This window comes from Podarcis vaucheri (genome assembly GCF_965113315.1).
Source record: "Podarcis vaucheri genome assembly, chromosome: 6".
Classification (NCBI taxonomy): domain Eukaryota; kingdom Metazoa; phylum Chordata; class Lepidosauria; order Squamata; family Lacertidae; genus Podarcis; species Podarcis vaucheri.
In genome coordinates, this window is record NC_138764.1 from 73,728,948 (window position 1) to 73,749,146 (window position 20,199).

The 20,199-nt window shown below is 41.5% G+C and overlaps 1 protein-coding gene across 8 annotated transcripts in view; it reads left to right on the forward strand.

Annotated features, from left to right (window-relative positions):
• The window catches only part of PPP1R12B (protein phosphatase 1 regulatory subunit 12B), a 107,051-nt gene extending 88,220 nt beyond the window's left edge, over positions 1-18,831 (forward strand). For 3 of the 8 annotated variants that reach the window (XM_082227401.1, XM_082227407.1, XM_082227408.1), the window contains 7 exons: positions 1,456-1,472; positions 1,924-2,068; positions 3,266-3,370; positions 3,623-3,676; positions 5,491-5,541; positions 9,375-9,502; positions 17,396-18,831. In XM_082227401.1, the coding sequence (XP_082083527.1) occupies positions 1,456-1,472; positions 1,924-2,068; positions 3,266-3,370; positions 3,623-3,676; positions 5,491-5,541; positions 9,375-9,502; positions 17,396-17,402 (507 nt within the window). In that variant the 3' untranslated portion in view covers positions 17,403-18,831. Of the gene's footprint in view, positions 1-1,455; positions 1,473-1,923; positions 2,069-3,265; positions 3,371-3,622; positions 3,677-5,490; positions 5,542-9,374; positions 9,503-12,859; positions 13,040-17,395 lie in introns of all 8 variants that reach the window. The other 5 variants (XM_082227403.1, XM_082227404.1, XM_082227402.1 and 2 more) reach the window with 5 other exon arrangements.
• Positions 18,832-20,199: the final 1,368 nt, after the last annotated feature.

Consider the following 20,199-nt stretch of genomic DNA (forward strand, 5'->3'; position numbering starts at 1 on the left):
AGAAGGGAAACAAGCTATTTATAGGCATTGCTAAGTATTCTGAGTATTTATAGTGCTTTCAGAGTATAATCAATGGGACACTAAAGATGTTAGTTTGACAACTCTAACCTTTTGATCAGATGCAAGTCTGATAGCCGTGATGGATGCTTCTGCACTCACAACAACTCATTTCCGAACAGTATAAATATATTTCCCCATCTGTCAAGTCACAAAACTGCTATTACACAAACATTTCAAACCCTTTCACTAAATCCTTTGGAACCCTGGATGCCATGTGTAGAAGTTGCTGCTTCTGACACAGTTTTGTTTTTCTCATCTTTGGACAGGTTCTGAGGCACACACTTCGTCTGTAAGATTTAATATTGCAGCCCAGTTTATGGATGATTGTCAGGATTTATGTTTTTATTATGTTTTTAGATATGTTGCAAGCCAGCCAGATAGGCCGGGGGTATTATTATTATTATTATTATTATTATTATTATTATTATTATTATTATTACAAAATAGTGTGTATGTCTCGTTATGAATGTTCCACTCACCCTTATTGTGTGGATTACTTGGATGAATATTGTAATGGATTTAGGGGTTGCTTGTGCGTAAGTTGCCGCCACTGCTGGCGAGGTTACCTGGTTAAACCCTTTCCGACTGAACAGCCTCCAGCATCGTGACTGTCTCAGTCGCTGGCAGAATCCGTCAGTGGGCGTTTCTTGAACCTTTTCCAGTATAAAAGTTGTATGACGCCAAGTCTCCTCCTACTCTCCCTGCACGGAAGTCTTCTGCGCAGGGAGGGTGTGGGCAACGGAGTGCCTGTACTCTCTCCGCTGGTCTCCAGAGTCTTGGAGCCTCCTCTCCGATTCCCCCATCTACCCCCCTCTCCACTGGTGTTACGCTGATTTCCTTCCCCAGCAGATGGGCTGCCTCTCTCCCTACTGGGACTCTCTCCGGCATCCCTCTGGAGCCTTCCCTCCGCCTCTAGCTCCGATGGCAGTTCCCTGACAAATATGAATCCACTTATTGCATTTATCCATGTAAGGATGATTAGAGCTCATTGTCATGAAATGGCTTTAATTCACAATACATGCAATTCTTCAGAACAGAACTTTACAAATATCAGTTTTTATATATCACATATATTAATACACACACACACACACACACACACACACACACAGTGTAGGACAGTAATAAAGGTCCCCTTCATGTAAACTGTGTGTAAAAAATTTATGGAGATTTTATGTATGTTTACAACAGGATTTTCCCTTAGCCTTGAATGTTTTTCAATTTATTTAAGTTGGTTCAAATGAACCTATAGATAAGGTGCAGCAATTTCACCCCATTGGATTTATGGTGCAGTCACTTGTCAATCGCTTTCACAATTGTCAGGCTTCAGTAGCTGTTAACACTGGTATCTTTGTTTTGTTGCTAATTGTGTTTTCTTTTTTCTCCCTCTTATAGCATGAGAGGCTTTCCAGGTAAGCTATTCAGAATGTCTGCTTTTCTTAAAGCATACATTTCTATATGTTTCTTCCCAGCATTTTTCTCTAAACTGCTTATGAAGTTAGAATCAGGAATCCTGATAACCTGTCAGTGACTTAATAGGCACCCCTTACATAATATGAACTCGCTTTCCTTTCCCCAAACCAAGTTTGTTTTAACAGTGAGCAGCAAAAGGATATAAATATATAAATGTTTTTCTATTTACTTGAAGTTATCTTTCCCACACATTTGAGTTAGAGGAAAGTATTTATTGGGGAACACTTTTTTTTGTCACATATAATAGGGTATCTCTCTGCAACTCTCCTAATTCCCCCGCCCTAAATTACCCAAACACTAAAACTTTGAAAAATAGTGATTGAGAACGATACAAGTCTGTTAGTGGCCTTAAAGTGAGTGAAGCTGTTTTTATATCATGTTTGATGCCAGGTTGGACGCAGCAAGTTCAAGTTCTGGCACCAGCGATGCCTACGGGGACCGGCCCTCTGGTCGCAGTGCCTACACCAGAAGAGAGAATCGCCTGGCTGCCCTCAGCAGCAGGACGGAGGATGACAGTAGCAAGGATTATAAAAGAGTGAGTAATTGAAATGGACAGGCCTTCAGTCCTTCTTTCTTCCCCACCCCCACCCCTCATTAATCAAATAAGCAGCAATTTCACATAAAGCTAGACTCTGTTGGAAAAGAAAAGAAAAACATTAAAAATATATATGCACAAATGCCAATACAGCATAGTCCCAACAAAGAGGGACTAAAGACAAATAAGCATCAACTGAGAGAGCAAGTTGAATGAGGAGAATTAAGAGCATTCAACAGGGCTTGGCACTGGTACATTTGTGTTTCTACCCACTGCCTCTTCCATAGGTGTGCTGAGCAGCCTTGGGCAGGTCACCAATATTTCGCGTCTGTAAAATGTGGATTTGTTGCACTGTAAAACTTGAGATGTCGTGCAGATCTCTGGAAAGACATCCGACTTTCTGAATAGTTCACTTGGAAGATCAGTGTTATTTCATTTGCTAAAATATGTTCTGCCATTTTGCATGTTACGGAGCAGAAAGTGTACAGTGCCACCTGGTGCAATTGCTTGTTGAGTTGGTGCTGGGGCAGGAACGGATTTGCTTCTATTTGTAGCGGTTGCCACACAAAATATGCTTTAATGTTAGTAGTAATAGTTGAAAGGCAGTAGGAATGACCTGAACGGAGTGCTGTGCATCACTTCAGATTAGGATTCATTGAGTTAACGGAGTAGTGGCATTCACACGTTTAGGGGACCCTTTCCTTGGTGGATTTTCCTACATGGAATCCTTGTGCGTGGCATATTTTCAGGTTCTTCTATGAAGCGCTATTGGAGCTTGCTTTCATTTCACATGAACGGAAAGGATGTACTCTGGAATAATGATTAGATCTCTCTTGAGGCCGGGCAGGATCAGTTGTTCAGCTTCTTTTAGGGAAACCTGTTTGCCATTACCAGTCTTCTAATTCAGAAATACCTGATAAGTTTCCAAGGAGCACTAGGGTTCCCCTGGAAGAGAGTTGTTGTTTTTAAAGTAAATATACGCATGAGTTTGCCTGAGGATTTTTGTGCATTGGTTTTTTAACTTCCTATTCTACAATAAATGAAGATAATGATTTACATTTAATACGGCTGCGGTAAAATCTGGCCTCCGGGGTCTGAAAGCAGCAGGACGGGCATCTATTTAACTGCATTAAATGATTGTTGATGTTTCAATAGATGATACTGTGAGTTAACTCCACTTCTCTTTTTCCTATCCAGCTCTATGAAAGTGCTCTGTCTGAAAATCAAAAGCTGAAATCAAAACTGCAAGATGCTCAGTTGGAGCTCGTCGATATCAAGACAAAAATTGACAAAATAGCCCAGGTGAAGAGACCTAGGAAACAAGGGATGTACTGGGATTGCAGCTAGATGGAAACAAATGTTTGGCCCTGGTGATAAGGAGTTAATAGCATTTGAAGGAGGGCTATCACTGCTTCTCAGACAAATGATAAAATAGAAGCAGTTGTGCTGTAATGTTATATTGCTTGGTTTCTTAAGAATTCTGATTTTATTTGGAAAGTATTTCTTTGTAATACTTTCTACTTTTGTGATAACTTTGGTTTTTCTTTTCAATAGCAGAAGCAAGAAAAAACCTCTGATCGTTCGAGTATGCTTGAGATGGAAAAGAGGGTATGTGTTTCTGCTTTTTGGTGTCCACTTACGTAAAACTTAGCATGGTTTTAGAATGCATACTCATTTTAAAAGAGAAATATCACTACAGGAAGCTGATACTGTTCCTCCTTCAAGAATCCTTGGGTAATCCTGATCTCCTTGGCTTCTCATACTTGTTTACAGCATTTTTGTTAACTGTAAAACTGTTCATTTTGGCATCCTGCCATAGTAAGATACACGGTTTGATAAATCACCACTAATGAAGCCCAGAACTTACTGTTCTAGCATGGCTGTTGATGTCATATAGTTGATTAGAGACGTTCCATTGATTGTGGTTATGTTTTGAAAACATGAGATCGAATAGAGTCAATTTTATCATAAGTTATCAAAATACGCCAACTCATTGTGTTACAATTATTTAAAATGTGCAAGTTTCTTACGAAGATGATTACCAAAAATACTTAAATTCCAGCAAAGTTTAAATCTAAAGATGAACACATAACAAGCTTAGTATGTAAGCATATTATGTTTGTGCTACTGAATTCCCTTTATCCAGTACAAAGCTCTGTTTCTTCTTGGGCTTATTGGCATGTAAGTTCTTAAAATACCTTCCAAATACTTTCCTTGGAAAACAGTAAATCGTTTGTGGTTTCAGTGCCCCGTTTTGATTTTGTTTATTATTTGCTTGTTTTTTCCTGAAAATATTGCATTTGGGTTTTGTTTTTGTTTTTAACGGAGACACTAAAACGGAGCTTTGTAAGATGTAGGATGAGAGGTACAATTGAAGTTGGAGTTGTTGGTGGCCCACAGTGAAAGCAGCACTCACCTGGCTTCTGGTTGCATGCATTGCTGCTGCAAACTGAGAGGGAGGTCTGAGGTGGCAACAAAGCCAACAGGAGCATTGGGTTGGCTTCGTTGGTGTGTTTGCACTGCACCAACCTTACAGTCACTTCCCCACTCCCGTTTTTCATCTCAGTGCTTAGCAGCAAAGTGGATCAGATGTGCTACTGCCTTGAAAGCAATTGCCCCTTGTTATTATCCACCAACAACTGGTATTCAGTGCCTCTTGCCTTGGAACATAGAGGTTTCTTCCAACCATCCTGGCTCAATGCCATTGATTCTCGCCGCCTTGTCTAACACTTTCCAATATGGTGTGTGTGTTCTTTTTAAAGAGGTGCTTTCTTTGCACTCAGAGCTCTCAGCCAGAGGATAAATAAGAAAGAGTAACTAGGCACACCTTCTATCCACTATAGTAAGATGACGCTATGCCAGTTTTGTTTGTTTGGGAAATGGTACGTCCAGTACACAGCTTCCAAACTAGTTAAATTAAGCATCCTCAGGGTGCAATTCAAACTGTACACTATCCATAGGCTGGGACTGAAAACTGAGCTCTTTTCAATGACCCCACTGGCTCCTATCAAGCTAATGACAAAACAATTGATTGTCTGTGAGGTGAAAGGAGCTGATAGGTAGTTGTGGCCAGGAAGAAACAGCAAATGGGCCTGTATAGAGCACAGGTGACCCTTAAGATTCTGGATTACAACTCCTCTCATCCCTGACCATTGGCCATGCTCTCTAGGGCTAAGGGAGTTGAAGTTCAAAAACATCTGTTCCCCTATCTCTGGTGCAGAGGTTGGAGATGAGCTGTGGAAACACACCAAGAAGAGGTTTTTTTTGACATTGTTTATTCTTAGTGTAGGCCTTGTGATGTTTGACAACCTTATCAATGCTATTAATGATGCATTTTTCTGAGGGAAATACAGCCATAGTGTACATTTTCATGTAGAAAAATTACACCAAAAATGGTAATTGTGAAAATATTTTTTAAACAGGAGAAACGAGCTCTTGAGCGGAAGCTCTCAGAAATGGAAGAGGAGATGAAGGTATGAACAATTCTTCATTTATTTTCCGCCTTCTGTACATAGTAGCATAGTTTTGGATTGTCACATGACTCTGCTGGAGTTTTTTTGCTGCAACAGATTAACAGGTGCCCCTCAGAAAATATTAGAATAGTGTGAGTCATTGTTAAAATGTTGATATTGGATTAACCATTCATGCATGCACACCACTACTAGCTATTGGGAATTTATTTATTCATAAAAATATTTATAAGCCGCCTTTTATCCCTACAGGGCTCTCATGATGGTATTCAAAAACAAAAACAGATTTAGGCTATAAACCAGATTGAGAACATACTAAAAATTCAGAGCCATGCAGAATGGAAACTGTTTTACTGCCCCCCTGGAAATAAGTAGAGAGAAGCCATTTTCACCTCCCTTGGGTGAGAGGGCCACCATTTTGTTACTGCCACAAAAAAGGCCCTGTATCCTGCAGTCACCTCTTTAGGCAGTGGAACCACGCCACAGGGCCTTAGAAGAAGATTGTACACTCCTATGGGAAGAGATGGCTTTTCAGATATCCTGCCTCAAGTCATCTAAGGATTTAGAGGTTAGCACCAGCATCTTGATTTGTGTCCAGAAGCCAATGCAGTTGGTATAAAACAGAGTGAATGTGGTCTGTGCCGTGCACATCAGAAAGCAATTTGGCTGCAGTATTTTGCACCAGCTACAGTTGGCCAACCCTGTAGCCCCACACAGTTCGTGATGCAATAAACTAAATGGCAGCTGGCTGAAGCATGCATCACTATAGCCAGATCCATCTTCTGCAGGAAGGGGCACAGCTAGTGCATCAGTCAAAACTGGGCAAAGGCATTCCTAACCGTAGCAGCAACCGGATAATCGAGGACCAATGCCAAATCCAGTAAAGCACACAAGTTGTGGGAGAGAATGCATCCCTGTCCAAAGCAGGATATAGTCCAGATAAGATTGCTGACTACCAGAACCATTGGCTTGGATTGAGCCTCAGTTTGTTGCCCCATATCTAATCCATCTCTGCATCCAGGCAATGGTTCAGGACTTCCACAGCCTTCTTGGGGATTAGTTGATCAGATAGTGCTTGGGTGATAGGGAGTTGGTGGATATACCAAAATTTAAAGTGTGCTAAAAGTCTGCCCAAAACTTCACTTGCATGGAAAATAGAAATGTTTCCCAGCTTGCAAGATAAACACTCCACAGTTTCGTGTTGCATTTTTTCTTGAATTTTGTATGCAGTGCCTTGCAAATGCCTCCTGAGTTTGTATGCTTCATAACTCTGAGGCTCTTACTCCTTTAGGGTGATACCATTTTATTATGAAGCAGGGTGAGGGTATCAGTTTATGTAGCAATGTGTGCTCTCAGTCCTCAGCCAACTGTTAGAAATACAGTGGCCACCAAGTATGCAGAAGTTTACCCCTGCTTTAGTGACATCACTTCAGACACAATATGGAGAGTGGCTTTTCCTGATGAAAGAAGGGATTTTTTTCTTGGTGTTCTTGCCATAGGGGTAAGAAGCAAAAGTGGACACAAGCCCTGGCCACGCAGTACTGTGCATGTCTACTCAGTGGTTGGTCCCATTGAGCTCAGTTGGGATTACTTGTGTGTAAAATATGATTGCTGCCTAAGAGAAGCACCCACTGCTGCAACATGCCAAAAACCATGTCTTTGCCAAACTAGTTCCTACTGTATAAATGCACCCAATGCTTTAGGTTTCTAAATGGGAAAGCTATTAGTAAATGTTATGAATGGTAAAAGAAAACAGAAACAACAGATTCCGTTATTGCACAGCACCTGCATGTAAAATTGCAATATGGACATAGAGAAGCCACTGCCTGTACATTGTCTGGGAAAATGCAGTCAGTTATAGTTTTTCTATGTCTCCAAACAAACCACAAGCTGCCGCCAAGGTTCCTTTTGGCTTACCGTGTGTGGTTTGTTTGCAGAAGACAACCTGTGAGCCTGCATTCACATGTAACACTAAGCCAAACAACAGCTTAGTTCCAGGTAGTGTGGCACCAACAGAACCAGGAGTGGCAATAAGTTGTGGTGATTTTTGCTCTGTGTCCCTGCACACTTTCTTATCCATGTTTAGCTATGGTTTCACTTAGTGTTACAAGCAGACTGTTCACTCTTTGCGTCTGTGCACAGTTTGATTGTAACTAAGGTTTGTATGCTTTGTTTCCAATCTGCCAGTAATACATTAAGGTCTCTGGCCTTGAAATACTAAATGCCTAGTGGGTCAGACTTTGCCTTCCACTGGTTATAGTATCTCGCAGAATCATTCCTGCTAATGTTAAATAAAATTTGCTTTGGTATACAGATTCTCTTTTACTCTGACGCACTGTGCAGGTTAAAATGTGCAGCTGACAGTTGTATAAAAAAGGCATAAGTGGAGCTGTGCATTCACCTCAGACTTGTGCCTCATCCATGCTGAGGATCCCTACCTCTGGGATATTTGGACCCCCTTGGGATCTGAGGTGGGCACCCAAGTCATTGGAATCACCTCAGAGGGCTTCAAATGTGTTTGATATAATTTTGTAACCTTCCTCAATCTCTTTATCAATAGAAGATGACATGCAAGTGAGGAGGCAGGCAGGCAGAAGAGGAGTTTTACAACTGAGCGCTCTAGCTTCCAATTAGGAAATTTTACCAGGCAGGCTCCTTCTTTTACTTCCAATCACAGTACTTTTGGGAGGGATATAGGAAGAATTCCCCACCTGAGCATCCCAGCAAGGGAGTGCCGCCCTCACACTGTTGCTGCATTTCTCTAGTGCACTTGATAAAGGCATTTCAGCTTGTTGATTCTTTCTCTAACAGACTCCGCTCTAGTTTTGGGGTGGAGTTTTTGCATCTTTCCCCCTCATGTTCACAAGTCAGGATGTATGTGCAGCAACAGCAGCAGCCACAATGTAATGGGCTACTATTCTCCCACCACAATTCACTTGCTGGCTTATCCAGTGACAACAGCACTGTAGCATGTTGGGAGCCAAACAGCTGCTCTGCTCTGCTCTGCTCCTTGCCCGTTACAGTGTCACTGCTGGGTTGGCCTGCAAGTGAAAACATGGCGGGGAAATTAGTGACTTCAGCAGCATCGCTGCCAGTGTTGGGTGCTTGGGGCAGGGAGGTAAGTGTTGACTCCAGCACACTCTGCACTGGTGCAGGTCCCAACATATATGCTCTAGTTGTTGGAATATTTTCTACCTCGTGCAAGAATTGTTTTGTGTGGCTTGGTGATTGGCACACTGAACATGCCAGGTCTTACATGCCAGACTCGGTGTTCCCTTTGTCTTCTGCTGCCTCTGCCTGCCGTTCTTTCAGTGCGCTATGTCAGCTCCGAACTTGAAGCAGTTACTCTGCTCCAGCATGGTGTCTCCACACTGATTCGAGGAATGTGCCTTGTGAAGGCATGTGCCTTGCTCCTTCCTCTGTCTCTTTCTCATTGTCTCCAGAAGTGTCTGCTAGCCCCCTTGCCTGCCTTCCTCTTATCAGGCTTGCTGGTAAAGGTGCATGCATTGCTGTTTCTCTTCCTGCCTTCCTCTAATGCCAGGACTGGGGGGGGGGAGGGGTGTTGTGGGCCTTGCTGCTCACTTGGAATGCTAGACATGCAAGTTTTGCCTCATGCTCACATCAGCCCTTTTTTCTTCAGCTTTCCACTTCCTGTGACTTTGGTGCAAGGGCACCTCTACACCCACAAAACCACAGGGACAGGCATGACACCTCTTTTTTTTTCTTTAAAGAACCACACCCTCGGTTTGGCAGGCTTCATCCCCTCAGAATAGACTACAATGGAAATGTCATCCAATTCTGCCAAAATATAGGTCTTCTTGATTTTCCCCTTGTAGTCAATGGGGACGACATCGGGTGCTTCGGAAAATGAGGCGAGGCGACCCTCTGCCTTGGATCCGAGGCGAACTGCGATGTTAAGCCAAGCCACCAAGCCGAGGCAACCCCCAGTCCGAGCCAATGAGAGGTGGGTTCCAAGGCCATTTTTTTCCTGTGCACAGCCCTAGTCATGAGGTATGCATTTTAAATCTCATGGCAGTTTGGGGCAAAACTTTTATAACTGCATTTCTTCCCACTCATTCATACTTCATGGCTCCAGAATATTGCTTGAAGGACGATTGATAGCACAAGTAAGTACATGAGAGGAGTTGTCAAGCTTCCGGTTTCCTTGCGCCACCATTTGAGCTTTCTGTCTAAAGACATACAGATTGGTGCTGGACTGGGCAGGAATTTGCCTTTTCAGGCAGCTCCTTTGAAATGCCATCCCTTTTTTGGACATCTGCTATAACGAAGTGCTGTTTTCTGGCGATCATGTTTTTCTGGTTAAGGCAGAGGCAACGTCTTGTGCTTCCCTGGTGACCTGAAAATACTAAGCTGGCTTCACTGTACTATATAGGTTTATACAATATGCAAATACTTCTGCTCCCAAAATGTGCCTGTTCTTTTGTCTGCCCCCTGGTGTTTATTCCCCTAGAACCTAAGTTCATTTCTTGGTGGTGGTGGGGAGAAATGTTTCTGCTTCAAAAACAGGAGCTGCTGCACCCCTGAAACCATAGTAGTGATGAAAGCCATTTCCTGCCTTGCTGGAGATGGTTCCAATTTATGTCCTTTATGTTTTTACTGAGTGTGATAATCCTTTGAAGTCAAGATCTGTTTCGACTTCGGGGGGGGGGGGAGTTTCAAAAGCGGAAATTGCGCTCCATCTTACAGCATGATCCTCAGTTGCAGGGGATGGGTTGCACCATTGGCCTCTCTAGAGGTCTTATTAAAATGTAATTATTTGAAAGCTCTTAAAGAATTAAAATGAGAACGCAGAGGGGCAAACGCAACACCACCTTGAATTCAGCTACACAAAATAGCTATACTGTACCTTGTTCTGAAGGATGGTGTGACTAGCAATAACAACAAAAAACCCCTCCTAAAAACATACTTGTAAGAAGAACAATGATGTTGTGATACATGTAACCAATATGCAGTAGTTACCAGGATTTTATCCTTCAGGTGTCATTGCTGAAGTGTTCGGCTCTGGAAACCCTAAAGCAGCAGTACTGATTTGTGTGAGGTGGTGAAACTATGAAAATCCTCGATAACCTTATTTACTATTTTTCTTCTGAACTACCTTTTCTAAATAAATGTAGTGCCCTTGAGAGGTCCGTCAACTTTGGGTGTGCTGCCATAATATTACAGGCCATTTTCAGCATGTCTGCTTCTCTCGAATGACATCCATTTCATGCATTACATGCCTTATCTGTCCACAACTTCTTTTTATAGCCAAAGTCACCTTGAGTTGACAAAGCAAATATGCACGCATCCTGCCTCAATCCCTCTTGTGCTGTGGTTGCATTTTGGCTTACTCCTCGTCCAGGAACTGCTTTTTCAATTTACATTCTTTCCCTGCTGTACAGTCACCTCTTTTCTTGCTGTCAGCAACTCACTTGGAGGAAGGAAGGTAAAAAACTGAGTTTGACACTGAAGCAGTGTCGTTAGGCTCTCTGGGCTGCTTGATCACTTTGTGACGTGGCTGAACAAAGACACAGCTCAGCTATATCAGCTTAATCAGCTGGAATGTTCAGCAATTAAGCCTTTTAAATTATTGACAGGTTGGACTTTATCATTTTAGTAGTGAGACCTTTGATGCAGAATTCAGTTTCTTTTCTGGCCCTGCTGCCCCATTTATGATCTGTCCTCCTATGCAATATAATTATTGTGAAGAACTAAATTAATGAAGCATAAACCAGGCACACCAGCATTAGGATTTCCTAATAGTCACAGCATAGATGGGCGGGATAAGGATACTATGTTGTGTGTCCCTCACAAAAATGTTTGGAGAGTTTGCTAACCTTTTTGTGTTTTTGTCTTATGGGCTTAGTGCCCTGTGCTTTAAAAAAATAAAATAAAATGACTCTCACAGTTGAAAATTAAGTAAATTATGTTCAGGGATCTGTTTAGCCAAACGGTTGTGGAGAGCTTTTGGTTGCAGCCTGGATTTAGTCAATAAATCTCTATGCTTCAGTCAATGAAGAAGAGAAGAGTAGAATGGAATGCAAGCTAATGGAAGATATTTGCTTCTGCAGAAAATTCTAGGTTGCTGTACCACAATCATCCCAGAAGTAACAAAAAGGATGCTGTTCCATTGGATTTGTGTTGCCTTTTCTGCAAATTGTTGTCACATGGATGTTGTATCTCATATTTTGAGATTATGTCAAGATTATTCCCCATCCTACTGGCCCAGTAAAACTTTCTGTAGGGTGTTTATATCCTCAGTTATATCTTCATCATTGTGTTTTCTTCACTTATTATTACACCATATTGAAAGTGAAATGCATTAGACATTTCTTTCTTTAGAAAATTGGGTCCTTTTAGAGTCTGCATTGGAAACCCTTCTGAAGCAATTGCCTTTGATGCTATAAAAGCAATTTCAAAGCACTTAATTGTCTGTATACTTGGCCTTTAGCATTCATACAAGATTTTAGTTCCATTTATACTAGAGAAAAATGCCATGAGCACATAAATTAACACTTGTGTTTCATGCCAGTTTGGGACAGTAAGGCATGCTGACCATTTTTTCCATACGCATATATGAAAAAGTGTGTGCTTGTATTTAGAGGGGTGTTTTTGAAGATTCTGCATCAGTGGTGTTTAGTGTAAAGCTACTGTTTGGCTAAATTGTGGAGCACAAATTCAGCACAGGGACACTTACAGACTGCACAGGCTATAAGGGTTGTGTATTGTGACAGTATTCAGCATTGTACAAACCAGTTTCCCTTTCTACTGCAAATACTACCACATGTTGTAAAGTGAAGGATAGCATTAGACTCATTTTAAAGCAATTTACCTCAGCTGCTACAGCTATCCCCTTTTGCTATGCAAAGCCACATTGGCTGGGATGTGGGCCATTAAAAGCTTTTATAAAGATACTTAACTGCCCCATTGGTGCTCTTCCAACCAGCATTAGTCATCTGTCAGTACCTTGCAAAAGGACTTTAAAAGTGCTGTGCGCAAGGTTTTCCTGATGTGGTTTTCAGCCATGGTGAAGTTTCTCACTCCATTTAAGAGCTATAATTTGTCACCTTTATGGTGTTTCGTTAAATTTGAAACTTGGTTAGGTTCAAGCCTTAAGAGAATGAACTGCATTCTCTGTGGTTTCTTTTTTGGTTAGTCCAGTGCTTTAGTATGTTGTCCAGCTTCTTCTGTGCTTTCACTGCTCTCCACCTCTCGTTGCTGCTCTTCTTTTTTTCTTGCTTGCCAATTGAATTCATGTTTCTGTGCTGTTTTATATTCTCTGTTTTGTCTTTGTCTATCTCCTCCATGTCTCACTTTGCAGAACCTTCACCAGCTCAAACAGATTCACACTTTGAGGCAGATGAATGAGCAGCTGCTGGCCGAAAACAGGGCTTTGACCCGGGTTGTAGCCAGGCTCTCGCAATCCGCTGAGACCCCAGAGTCAGAAGAGCTATAGCATCTCCCCCTCCAGTTGATCTCTCCTCTCCTTCCAATCTTCCAGGCAGGTCTTTGCTCTTATTGTCTGACTGAGCTATTCCCTACCCTTTCTACAATCTTCCTAAATGTGGCAGATAAGGAGCGTGACACTCAAATAGCAGTATGGAAGTCACTGCCTGTTCATATACTAAACTTTGCATTTCTAATGCATACAAGGTACTTCAGTCACTTCTTTTCAGGTATACATTTCCCCCATATGGGTTCTGCATCTCAGGATGATCACCAGCCTAATAATAGTTTTGTTCAAGCTTTATTTTGCCTTTTTAAAGCGTTGTTGGGTAAGCATTGGATGAATGAAAGAGGCAGAATCCAGCCACCTGGTTTCCAAAATCCAGACACAAAAATCCAGCCACCTGGTTTCCATGACTGTGAAAAAGAATAACGCAGTTCTGAAGGTAAATGTAGGATATCATTAATACTAACAAAATATATGTAAGTGATCAGAACTGGGACATACGGCTCAGTGTTAAAGATGGTTATGTATTGAATATTTTTATGAAATGGTGTAGTATCTGGTGTGAGCTAACACTGATGTAATCCAGCAATGTTAAAAAAACACAGTTTTGTCATTGGGGAGGTAGGTTGTATTCTAGCTGTGGTTTTGTAAGGATCTAAAGCTTTTAGACGGCGGGACACGGGTGGCGCTGTGGGTTAAACCACAGAGCCTAGGACTTGCCTATCAGAAGGTCGGCGGTTCGAATCCCCGTGACGGGGTGAGCTCCCGTTGCTTGGTCCCTGCTCCTGCCCACCTAGCAGTTCGAAAGCACGTCAAAGTGCAAGTAGATAAATAGGTACCGCTCCAGCGGGAAGGTAAACGGTGCTTCCGTGCGCTGCTCTGGTTCGCCAGAAGCAGCTTAGTCATGCTGGCCACGTGACCCGGAAGCTGTACGCCGGCTCCCTTGGCCAATAAAGTGAGATGAGCACCGCAACCCCAGAGTCGGTCACAACTGGACCTAATGGTCAGGGGACCCTTTACGTTTTTAAAGCTTTTCTGCTAATTGTGCATGTAAGTTGTGAGAGAGAAAGTACCGGAAACTGCAAAACAAAGATCCAAGTCCTCATGTTTGTTTATTTATTACAAAATTTTCATACTACGCAGATAACTATCCCCCCCAAAAAAATACTAAATATGTGGGGGGCAACAAATTAAAGAACATGCAGCATTTTTATTTAATGAAAGCCATTATTGAATAGTAAAGCTTATAAATGGTATGTGTTCATCAGAAAAAGTAGGTATAGGAGGTTTTTTTTAAGGACTAGATAGCTTCATGGAAGATATGAGTATCAAGACCTGAGGATGCCTTTGTCAGAGGTCAGGCCTATGTGGGTGGGAAAAAAATTGAGTGGCCCCCAGTAAAGCAAGAGTGCCTCAGGTTTTCCCAACACTATAAAGATTCTACCCAGTTAGGATGGCGTTTTGCAAAGCACACATGAACAAAATAAAACCAGTTGTTTTGTTATAATGTTCTTTACTGGTGCTTTGAGCTCTCCTGAAGCTTTTAAGTTGCACACGGTGTTTGTTTTATGTGCTCGGTGTCTTATAGGTTGGCATGTTATGCTTGCTACATATAGCAGCTCTAATGCAAAAGTGTAAGTATTTTTCTCTTGAGAACTTGGATCAGTGAAGCAAAGATTTGGTCCTTTGATACTTTGTCCCTGTATGTTGCAATTCATCTGACTGAAATGTCACTATAAGGTACCATGTTTCTTTGCAGATACTAAACATTACAGGGACATACCATTCAGGCACATTGTCTTCTATTTCACAGTTGTATTACTTAATATACCTGGAATCTACATTTGTACTGTACATGCAGAAAAGTGCTTTTCTGGGTATTCATGGAAACACCATTAAAGCTAGTTGGTTCCCCCCATACATATATTTTCATAGCTTGTGTTTAGTGTGAATGTTTTAAATGGATATCATGTAGTGAATCCTGCATAATAGTTTTGGGGAACACCAGATGTGTTGTGTAGTAAATTGCACATTAATCATTTTGTCCTCCTTGCCCTAATTTGACTAGTCATCTCTCATGTTTGGGCTAATTTGCTTTGAAGGAACTACTGAAGGATGCCATTGGACTGATGGTAGAACTTGTTCTGACACCCCAAGTTTTGTTAATGATCTCACTTGGCCCTGCTTTCCTATGATAAAATGAAAATAATGGTTGTACCTGTCAAAGACATTCTAGAAAGTGTATGTCTGACTGTTGTTTGCAGGCTCATCCTATAACTGCCTATACAACATTAACTATTCACACCATCGTGTGAAGCTCAGGATGAAAACTATGAAGTTCAGCTATCATTGTTATACCGGAAACCTATTTGCATATTCAGGCCCCACAAAGAGAAAAGTTGAATGCTGATTTTATAAATCCAATACCATTCCAATCTCTGCTTGCAATTTTTGGCGATATTCAAGCAAATATTAAAGAACTCTGCTAACCTGGGATGAAATACCTCACCATTAAGGTTTTGTTGCTACTGACTGGTCAAATAAGTGTGACTACATCTGTTGCAAAATGTCCTAAATTTGCAGCATCTCACGTTACCTGTAGCAAATCATAAAGTTTGTCCCTCCAGTATTGACAGTAAATCTGTGGTGGTTGCCTTTCTAAATATTCAGAATGCCAAGTACTGTATAAAAATTGAAACACTGAACAGGATTTGGGATTGTGCCTCTTTACCTTTCTCATTGCTAGGCTAGGTCAAAGGGCCATCCACGTTGGCATGGATGGAGGAGAGTGTGTGTACTTCTTATCCTATCATGTGTCAAAGTGGCAAGGTCAGCAAGCTGTCAGTCATGTATTCCCATTAGCGACAGGCTCCCAGTAAGTCTGTGTGCAGAAAGGTCACATAACATAGCCCCCTCCCCCTTCTGCCATGGTTGGAGTGTCCTTTGTGGCTTTATCTTGACCTAGTCTCTTCTCCCTGGGCTAGAGGTTGTGCATCATTTCAATATCCCTGATCAGGCCAAGCACCCGGTCATTTATTTCAACAGAGGACAACCTCTAGGAATTCCTGGGAGCTTGAGCGGTTGGCAAAATGCTCAGGAGTCTGGAAAGCAAGCTGTCATAATTAACCATGTGCTGCATACCTCAATTAGTAAAGGCATAAGAATTCCAGACTTAAGCCATGGCCCAAAATAGATCACTCTTGGTTGTCCTTGCCCCAAATCACTTAGCATTTCTAGGCACCCAGTACTAACCCTTACTTTTAATGCAATATATAAATATATTGCATTAAAACAAAACTTTTATCTCGTAAATTAGTTGTTAATCAAAGAGATATTTTGTTTTATTTAAAGAGTCCAGTTTTGGTCTATGATCTACTGTATATTTTGATTAGTTGTTCCTGAGATCAAGAAGTAGGCTTTCATCTACGTTGAGATGCAACTGGATGCCATTTTGAATCAAGATGCAGACGGAACCTTTTAAAACTGCTCTGGGTTTTTTTTTTTTTGTTTTGTTTTGTTTCTTGAGCAATGCTGGGTATGAAGCTGCTGGTATTTCATAACTTGCCCGAAACATAATTGGGTGCCTGCTGTCAATGGAAAAACTACTGGCTGGAGGTTACCAACACTTTCCAAAAGTCAATCCACCTGCATAAATTGCTGCCTCCTAAGTCACTGGTGTGGGTGGGGTGCAAGGATAGATTTGAATCAAATGTGCATGATAATACCGAGACCTTGTGAGCAAAGTATCCCTTCTTGACTATTGCTTGCACATGTTGAAAAAGACATTAACATGGCACATAGCATGTAACAGAAATCGCACCCAACCCCACTGTTGGGCTGTAATTGTGACTGCACATGGAAGTATAATGTGTGAACCAACCCTAAGTTTTCTGAAAGTATGCAACTTTTCCTTCTGAGTTTAAAAGTGAGAGATTTCTTTTGCATGGGATTTATCCAGGTGTGAAGGAACAATGCTACAAGGCAAGTGCATTTCCTAAAATGAAGTAAAGCGAAAGAGAGCAAGTAGCATTGTCCAGGACGAAATGCCTTTCAAGTTATGATAGATTGCAATTGTTCTTCAAAATGTACTTCTTTCTCATAATATTTCTGGGTATAATTTAATGGGCTTAAAAATGTCCACGAGTGTGACGTCTAATATAACATACTCACTCAAGTAGATGCTGCTCTGTATATGTGAGAATGAAAGAGTCAAATTCATGTTTAATCTTAGAGATATGAATATGAAATGGATACACTTCGTTGGTGTGGCTTAGTTGCTTTTGAGATCAAATCCATTTTCGATTAACACTAGAAATGCTTTCGTTTGAGTGGTCGTGTGTTTCTCACTGCATAGGAATTTCAGGACAACCAATACTGAATTGTTTGGATCTTGTCTTTGAACAGGTTTTGACAGAACTGAAGTCCGACAATCAGCGGCTGAAAGATGAAAATGGAGCCCTCATCCGTGTCATCAGTAAACTCTCGAAGTAGTATATTGAACATAGGATGGGCAGAAAGAGGAGATATTTGTGCACATGCTGCCAACCCTGCCACCTGCTTCTGATCTTCCAGTTGAAAGAGCAGCTGGCATTTCAGACACGGATCAGCTAGCCCCACCCTTCACTGCTCTTTGCACCTTGCTAGGCATTCCCATATTGCACAGTGCTTATCCTTCCCCCCCCCCCAACACAGCATGCCCTGCCATGTTTTAATATTTTTGGAATGTTGAAGTAACTCATTTGAAGGGACAAAGACTGGGTTGGCACCGTCTGAGCTGCCCAAACAATCTGCTGTAAGCTCCATATCCGTCCACCATAATCTGATGTAAAGAAGAATCTACTGTAATAAGTGATATAGAAGTGACTCCATAGCGTTGACCCAACATGTCTTAAGATACTGTCTTGGAGTAGGAATAATGAGTGAAACTAGGAATTGCCACTGAGGATTTATCAATCTCCATTCTGGAATTTGGAAGTCTGCGGTGCTGGTGAAAGCCATGATGACTTATTTCTCTGGGAGTCTGACAACAGTCACTTGGCTTGGAGACTCGTGTTTTCCATGTGTCTCAGTAGCTAACTGATTTATTTAATGTAAGATTTTTGATAATTTAATTTGGGGATCCAATCACTGGCTCCCCTTTCTGTTTTGCTTCACTTTTGCCTGCTACCCTTTGATGGTTCTTGCTGTTTTTTCCATGGGTGCCTTCTTTGGTACTGTTTAATAATAACGTGATCTTACAGCCTCTGCATTCTTTGGCTAACAGTTTGCCCCTTGATTTTTCAAGACTTCTGGTGGAAAGAGAGTTAACCAGCAAAAAGTGCTTATTGAATGAAATCCCATAGACACAATGCCAAAATACTTCTTTATTAGCAAGATGTTTGGTTTTTCTACATGAAAAACCTCACAAAAGACCTGGGCAAACAAATCACATTTATGTTAACTTGCCAATGGATACGCATTCTGTTGAATAGGTGAGTGTTCTCAGTTTTAACAACAGCAAGGTTTGAGGGATGATGGATAGATGTGCATATCCCTGTGGAAAATGATGAGCCTCAATCTTGGTGGAAAGTCTTTACAGTAGCATTCTATGATGTCTGAGAATTTTGATACCGTGATCATTTGCGCAGTTTTAAGACATGAATTTGCATTTAATGAGGGCATCAACAGCAGGACCTACATTTCTCAAAAAGCCATTTCTCTGCATACTGGAAATGAACGAATTCATGTTTATGGGTTATCATGATGCAACTAATTTGCCCGCTCTGTTCTTCTGGATACTACAGAGAACCAGATTTCATCTGCAGAACCTGTTAAGGAGTTTCCTGTCAAAATGCAACTTGCCAGTGCATTCTTTTAATTCTCACAATTATTTAAAATAAGGAACTTTGGGATCTGAGAATAACTACTCTTGAAAGCATACAAGTGAGCAGTAGAAATTCAGACATTTAATTCAGCATTTATCAGAGGGGGAAGGTGCTTTTTTGATCAGTTACGAATCAGCTCTGAGATGAAGACAGAATTGTGCAAAGAGACTCAGCAAGACTTCATCTTCCTTTCTTACCCCCATGCACTCTCAGAATTTCCAGAGGGGCCCCTCAACCCTTGAGCAAGTTTGAGGGCATACCAGAAGGAAGGAGAGGACGTTGGAAGTCCCATTGCACAATTAGAAATCTGTTTCACTCAAATATGGAGACTCCATATGTTTGCACTTTGTTTCTGAGTAGAACTGTATGAATTCAGTTAAAAACCAGTGGATATCATCTTTACATAGAAGCACCTCAAAAGACTAATTCAGGCTTCTACTTTGGTGAAGATAGCTTGTCCCTTTGAACAGAAACAATGTAAACTCCGAGTTCCTATCAGACTATTGCTTAAAAAAAGAAAGAAGCACCAGAAATATTTTCTGACATTATGTTTCATTTTAAGAACAGCAGATAGTCAGGATTCTGGATGGGTCAGATAAATTACCTGGTACAACCTCTTATACTCTACTAATTTTATGTGTTGCTTTTCTTACATCCAGTGCTTTTCTTCAACAGTCACCTTCCTACCAACCTTGTTTCAGAGCTAGAAAGGCTTGGGGGGGGGTTGTTTTATACTGGCCACAACATGCACTGATCTCTGTGAGTGGTATCTTCCAGCTCAAGCATTCTAGCTCACCAGTCTAGCTGATTTTACACTGGTGAGAGTATTTTGCTGAACTTTTTCAGACTCTGCCATTTAACATCACAGAAGGAGCAGGCATCTGGTGCTTATGGTCCTTTCTATAATGATCCCTACATTCTCCTGTTGGCAGTTCTCACTAAGCATATAGTAGGTTAAGTATATCTCACAGTTTATTGTGCGGACCTTAAAAGACACAGACTATGGTGACTAATGCAGCAAGGATGGCGTGCCTGTGGCCCTGCAGAAGTTGGAGGGCTCCAATTCCCCCCAGCCCCACACAACATGGCCAGGGATGGTGGGAGTTGGAGTCCAGCAGCATCTGAAGGACCACAGATGGCCACAGTGATACAGCATGAAGGATGGTGACCGATGAAGTTGAGACTTTTTAACGTTGGGATTCGATATTTAAACTTGAATTCTGTCCAGCCTGAAATTATGTGAGCAAATTAATCCTCGTGACAAGCCAAAACACTATGAAGTCTAGTGCTACTGAAAGTTACTTAAGCAGATTATTTTGGGGGGTCACCAATATCAGTGTTGTC